Here is a 7,096-nt window from a genome sequence, read left to right as displayed (position 1 = left end):
CGGCCTTGCAAATAGCAGCGTGAGTTAACTATATACGTTATTAATAATAATATCAGCCCTGTATTATATATTGTCTCACTGCTGGGCCCAGGCCTGACTACTAAGAAGGAGATCCACCCCGCTGGCCTAGACCACATTGGCAGACTCTACAAACCCTCAAAAATTATGACAGAGAATTTCTCAGTTATGGAGGTAACCTTAAGAAATTTTTCTTCACCATTAAAGCAATCGATCATTAACAAAGAATACTCACATAACTTAAGCAAAGTCAGTGCGTGCCCCTTGGGTTTTGAACCTGTGTACATTGGTCTCGGCAGTCCGTTCCATTCTCAATTGGCTATCGTCACTTACAATGTGTTACAATCTTTTAATGTTGAGATGGTTAATTTGTGATAGCAAATATCATATCTTATCAGAACACCCTAGGGTGTTGTACTTCCTCCTACAAGATGGACCGAGCACCTCGTAAAGGTCGCAGGAGCCCTGAAATGTGGATGTATTTGGCCTTCCCTAAGGAGGTCTATTCTCAGCAGTAGACTTCCAAAGGCTTAAGATGAAAAAGAAGGGTGCTGTAGTAACTAGGAAAAGCGATAAGGATCATCTCTGATTCCAAGTGACATATTAAACATGCATAGGTTTTCAGTATCGAATAAATTGTTAACAGTCGCTCCTGATCATTCACGGATTAACCGCTCATACTACTTCACGAAGTACATATTTACACAAATTGATAAAACTTAAGATTTTATAAGATACGATGGTGCGATATTTTCTTGGGATATTTACGGCATGTCTTTTGTAAATAATAAGATAGGCACCTACTTTCCGCATCACGCAGTAAAGTATCGTTTAAAGAAGCGGTTCTCAATAATGACGTGTAATAAAAACATCTTAGGCTCCCAAAGTATTTTTTACCACGCCACTCTGCCGCCTACACGCCCTTCTCTTTGAAAAGCAATTGTTTAAAGAGAATCTTCACCAATATAATGATTTCTTTAAATGCAAGTCGGCTAATAATCCATCAATAAATGCTTTTCTCTTATAGCAAGTAGATATGGTAGCGGCGTTTATGCCAAAGTTGATTGTTTTTCAAAAAATGGTTACTTTCTCTACTGACTTGGATGAAGGTGTTTGGATGATGATGCTCAAAAGACCGCAGGCATCCGCAGCTGGTTCTGGACTTTTGGCACCTTTCAACAATCTTGTTTGGTAAGTAGCCTACCTATCTACTATCATGCTTTTTAACTTATAATAACTATTAAGAATGCGAAAGTTAGTAACAATTGTTTGATGTTAATAAATTTTATACAATATATAAAATCAGCGCTTTTTTATATGTTTTTTAATCTAATTAAAATTTTCAAAAAGAATGTTGCTTAAGCCAATTAACCTTTCAACAGACGATATACATCAATTTGATAACGAAGAAGTAAACTGTTAGTCGTTTATTTCTAGAAAGGTTTTTCACGCAGACGACGGAATGCGATCCGACATCTACTACAAGTACGCATAGGTGGTGATCAAAATCTTGACCCAATATGACGCTTGACCGGGGTGCGGGAGGCAAAAGTTGCCTGATCTAACAATCGTTCTGTCGATACGCCCGATCAATAAGCGATGGGTAATGTTGTTCAAAGCATCTGTCCCTACCTATATCGGCTGTAGCTAAGCAACGAACAGTTGCATATAATAATATAATATCAGCCCTGTATTATATACTGTCCCACCGTTGGGCACGGGCCTCCTCTACTAGTGAGAGGGAAAATCAATATTAATAAATCATTCGTCAAATAATAGAGAATAATATATAAAATCTAATTCTCTCTTTTTAGGTACTTAACTTTGGCATCCGTATTGTCCTACGGTCCCTGCATAACTCTTCTAACAAGTTTGCGATCAAAGCTGGTCGGCGATAAGGAACGTACCTTACCACTATCGCCTAGTTTTTGGTTTGTGTACAGCGCATTTATCAGGCAAGGCACTAATTTGGCTCCCGAGGCTAGTAAGTATTGGATTTATACCTCACTCCTAATTGATAGATGCAATTTGGTTTCGTCTCGAAGTGCGATATCATCTAATGCGCTGTCAAATTAAAGTCAACATCTCAAGATCGTTGCCATTTCATAATCATATATAAACAACGTTTCTTGAAAGCTGATCCTAATAGCGGTTACGTCAAGATTTTGTTTTTGAGAGATGACTTTAATTTCTTAAATACCGCCGAGACAGTTGACAATAGAAATTTACAAAAATACCATCTCAAGTTTTGTTTATTAAATAATTCAGTATCTAAGATGTTGTAAAACGTCATTGATTCAGTATCTCAAATGTTTACTTAAGATCCTACTCAAACGTGACATTGATTTATTAATGCGGCCCAGTTTCGAACATACGCCCCGGTAGGCAACGATTTGGTTATTTTCTGGCATTACTTCAGTAAATGAGCGGCAGATGTTGCATACCATCAGGCGGACGGCTTGCTCGTTTGGCTAAGGCAGTAAAATACATACAAGGCAATAATTATACATATCCAGAACATTTTTTTGCAGGTCAGATAAGTCATGAGAGACTGAGGGTCATAAAACACGAGTTGATCTCCTTTCGTTTTGAATAAAACGCAAAACCCCTGTATATCTAGTATCTATCATAATGTGAGGTTAAAAGCATGTGTTTGTCGGGTGTTCTTATTCGGGTACGCAAATAAAATTGAATTTCAGTCGAATGTGCCAGTTATTAAAGTGTTATTGAAACGTAGACATGTTTTGTAATCATAGTGGTCAGGGCAGCGATGCTATCGCCACTAATGGTTTACGTCATCTATCACTTTCAGTCACACCCCGACAATGCTGTTTTTTTAACGCCCACCATAATTACGCCTTGGCAATCACAGTTATGACAAATTGTACATACATTTTACGATGAAATTTTGACACATCAGAATGGAGAGTACAATTGATTGCTTTAATGGATTTATAAATTGATGGTGATGATTGATTTTTAACACGTTGTCAATTAATAAGGTGGTCAGCAATCTCTTTCATTAATGACTATCCTAATCTTACCTCCCAACCTAAAAAGTTTCCCTATCTTTCTCCCACATCTATCATCTCCCAACTTTCTTCTAAGGGCCTGCAGTCGCTATGGCAGAGGAAATCCAGTATCACATTCACAGGATTCTCCAGGCACTGATTGCAGGGTCGGATACCCAAAAAAAACCCTTTGGTTGGGGCAGTAGTACTTAATCGTCCAACTTTACTTGTAGACACGACAAGAATACTCTTTGCAACATGGTGGATTTTCATAATATTACTATCAGCGTTCTACACGGCAAACTTGACAGCTTTTTTAACACTATCGAAGTTCACGCTTGACATCGAAACCACTCGTGATCTTTATAAAAAGAATTACAGATGGGTAAGCGCTGAAGGTAGCGCTGTTCAATACAGCGTAACAAATGTAAGTATTAATTATGATGACTGATTAGTAAGCAATATCATATTCTTCTTACTAATATGAATGAGAAAGTTTGTGAAATGTTTGGATGTTTGTTAGAAGTAAACGCAGAAACAACTAACCGGATTTGGATTAAATTTGGCGACGCGTAAACCATGTCCTGGATTAACACATACATTTTTAATTCCGGTAATTAGCTCCCTTACGAAATAGTTAAATTTGTTACTCATAATTTTTAAATAAATGGCGCTGGAGTTGTATAATGTTTTAACCAGTTTTGTAGAGGGAAAGGCTTGCCATGCAGGCGAAGCCCCGTACGACTTCTCCTCGTTAATGATGTGTTAAACTCTATATTCACTTTCAGCCAAACAGCGACTTATATTACTTAAACAAAATGATCAATAGCGGCAGAGCGTTGTTCCGTAACTTTCGTCACAATTTTGAGTACCTTCCTATGGTAAAATCGGGTTCGGTTCTCGTAAAGGAAGATTTGGCTATAGACCACCTCATGTACAATGACTATGTGCAGAAGACCAGAGAAGGGATGAGTGAGAGCGACAGATGTACTTACGTGGTCGCGCCTACAGCTTTCATGAAGAGACAAAGAGCATTCGTGTATCCACTAGGCAGTATTTTGGAGAATTTATTTAATCCCGTGTGAGTAAATTTATTTTGGTAATTTGGGAAGAATTATTCATTTAGGAAAGAGTAACTTTCGTAAAAAAATGTATGAAATTTTTGCAATTTTCAATTTGTAAGACAGTTAGCCAAATACATTAATATTTATGCAGTGGATACCAACTGGCAGTAAATTAGTAATATTTTTTTTCAACATTCAGTTTATTTATTGTATAAATATGTTTTTGAGTTATAATTATCTTTTATTACTTATCTGCAATTTTCAAATGATTTAAATTCAGTCGTCGAAATTAAATTAATGTAGACTTATTCTAAGCGATACATAAATTCATTAAGGACTCAATTGTCCATTATATCTATTTCTTTCATTATAACATTATATTAAATAGGCACACTCTTATCATGCGCAATTTCCCCTCAATTATATAGTTTAATATTTTATACAAAAAACGCAAAGAAAAATACACAAAGAAAATACGATATAAGCTTGAAGACTTGCATAATTTATTGTTTCGTGACAAACATTGATATTTCCATTCAATATGCGAGCGCATTTTCTATTGACCTTTAGTCGACTTCAAATTGCAGTAAACATAATACTGTATTCAAAAACATGTTTGCGTTATTATTGGTAATTTCCTTACAGACTTCACTATATACTTCAAGCTGGTATAATCGACTTTTTGAAAGCGACGGATTTGCCTTTAACGAGAATTTGTCCGCTAGACCTTCAATCTAAAGACCGGCAACTGAGGAATACAGATTTGATGATGACTTACTTTATAATGGCTATTGGTTTAGCTGCAGCTCTGGCAGTTTTTATTGGCGAGGTTTGTATTCCATGGTTTTAGGTGAGAATGGCCCATCCTTCTTACCAATGCAGTTTTTAAAACAATTATTGGATTACCACGACTAAAGCATATTACATCTAATCTCGGAGAAACAGCAAACGAAATGCAGATACTCATTTGTTACTTACGTCATAACGCCATGTTGTATTTCTAACAGGACTGATGTAGTACACACAAAGCTCCTTACCTACATTTGGTTGGGATCCACTATACATGCTTAAACCTTCTAAAGAACATACGAAACTGTAATCATGATAATAAACCATCGCCCCACACCCTATTGACGTTACTGTCAATGCCAGCAGCAATCTGTAGAAAAGCCTAGCCTAAAATTATGCTGTTAAATTGATATTATGAAGTTCATCACAAGAAGGATTTTAATATTTTGTCAAGCGGTTTAAATATGTCAGCAACTTTCATGCGAGTTACTTGAATGTAAATTAATTCTAGCTTTAGAGTTTAAGTAGGTTTAATCACCAATATATTACGTATTTACATCACCAACTGCTTTTACAATCAGCTGTCTAAATACCTGTCTATTTCCAGCTAATAATAAAGCGCTATTCCCGAGTGAAGATAAAAACATTGAAACGGAAGCGTCCGAAACGCGCCAAGGCATCGAAACCCGACGACAGCCGCCCGCCGCCATACGAGTCTCTGTTCACTAAAACCCAGCACTCATCGAGAAAGTCGCACAAGCAAATCATCAACGGCCGGGAATATTACGTGTACCAGAATGGTGTGGATGGTACTAGACTTGTTCCAGTTAGAGCGCCTTCTGCTTTTCTGTATCGATAAAGCATGATTATACATGTTTTTGGTTTCGTTTTTCTTCTTGGCGAATCTTTATTTGACAATAATATTCACTGGTGGTAGTTCTCTTATATGTGAGAGTCCGCCTGGGTAGGTACCACCGCAATGTCTATTTCTGCCGCCAAGCAGCAGTGTGTAGTCACTGTTGTGTTCCGGTTTGAAGGACATTGTAGCCAGTGTAACTACTGGACATAATGAGACTTAACACCTCATGTCTCAAGATGGCGAGCGCAGTGGAATACCAAACAGTACTTTGTAATTCAAGGTGTTGGATGGTGTTTTTATGGGCGGTCGTATCGCTTACCATCAGGCGAACAGCAAGCTCGTCTCATCACTCAAAGCAATAAAAACATATAAAAAAAGTGTTTTTGAAAATTATGTTTTAAAATATTCTATGTTTATTGAATTATTAAGAATTGACTTACCGCCATTTTAAATGAACGATCTCAATCGCTTTTTTCTATGTATCTCAAAGACCAATCAGAACAAAGTTTTTTTTGAGGTGCTTAACAATGAGTTATTTTGATTGGTTCATTTTGTTAATTGAATTGAAGGTTGAGATTAATATTAAAAAGCTGTTAGTTATATTCGTTAAATCGTTTCAATTATAATAAAATCATATTTTATGCTAAATGCTCGTTGTGAACACATGATAAATATCTTAAGTAGGTCATAAAATTAATATGTTTGACACAAATATAACACTAAGAATGTGTGTATTTAATCCTTTCAATTATAATCAAACAATATTTTATGCTAAAAGTTCATTATGAACACATGATAAATATCTTAAGTAGGTCATATAATTAATATGCATTACACAAATACTATAATAAGGATGTGTGTATTAGAAATATAATAGGATATAAATAATTTAAGAGGTGTACAACAAAGAACCCTATTAACTTACTATTCGTAAATCTTAATACATACCAGTGGCACAGAGACCATACAACCAGATTCATGTCGGCTCCCCTTTCGCAATTTATGTAAAATGGAATTATTAGAATGTTTTAATGACGCATTTATGAATATTAATACCTATATCATGTCGGGTTACCTTTGGAAAATTTCGCTCTTCGCTACTGATACATTTAGTCCATTACCTACGTCTCCCTCCACTCTGAGTACCATAATAGTGTCTTCTGTTTTAACACGAACTTTTCGCAGTATTCAATAGTTCTAATACTAGAACCTTTACTTAAGTCACGTATCATTATTGTCATAAAGAAAATTAGATCCACCTCTATTAGTAGATAATAATAATTTAAATCACCTTACTTTGAGCACTGTATTTTAAACGGAGCAGAACAAAATAAATGTTTGAATTGAAAGATGCG

The 7,096-nt window shown here is 36.0% G+C and overlaps 1 protein-coding gene across 1 annotated transcript; it reads left to right on the top strand.

Moving 5' to 3' along the window:
* On the top strand, window positions 1-7,090 carry LOC115446650 (glutamate receptor ionotropic, delta-1; the record flags this gene model as incomplete). Its single annotated transcript, XM_037441433.1, is given in 7 exon segments — window positions 1-19; window positions 1,046-1,209; window positions 1,833-2,002; window positions 3,263-3,456; window positions 3,818-4,110; window positions 4,739-4,922; window positions 5,490-7,090. Coding segments are annotated over 7 exon segments (1,276 nt in total), but the record flags the coding sequence as incomplete, so codon positions are not given.
* Window positions 7,091-7,096: the final 6 nt, after the last annotated feature.

Source organism: Manduca sexta, chromosome 22 (genome assembly GCF_014839805.1).
Source record: "Manduca sexta isolate Smith_Timp_Sample1 chromosome 22, JHU_Msex_v1.0, whole genome shotgun sequence".
In the NCBI taxonomy this organism is placed as follows: domain Eukaryota; kingdom Metazoa; phylum Arthropoda; class Insecta; order Lepidoptera; family Sphingidae; genus Manduca; species Manduca sexta.
The sequence above is the reverse complement of the archived record's forward strand: the minus strand, read 5'-3'. Positions and strand labels throughout refer to the sequence as shown.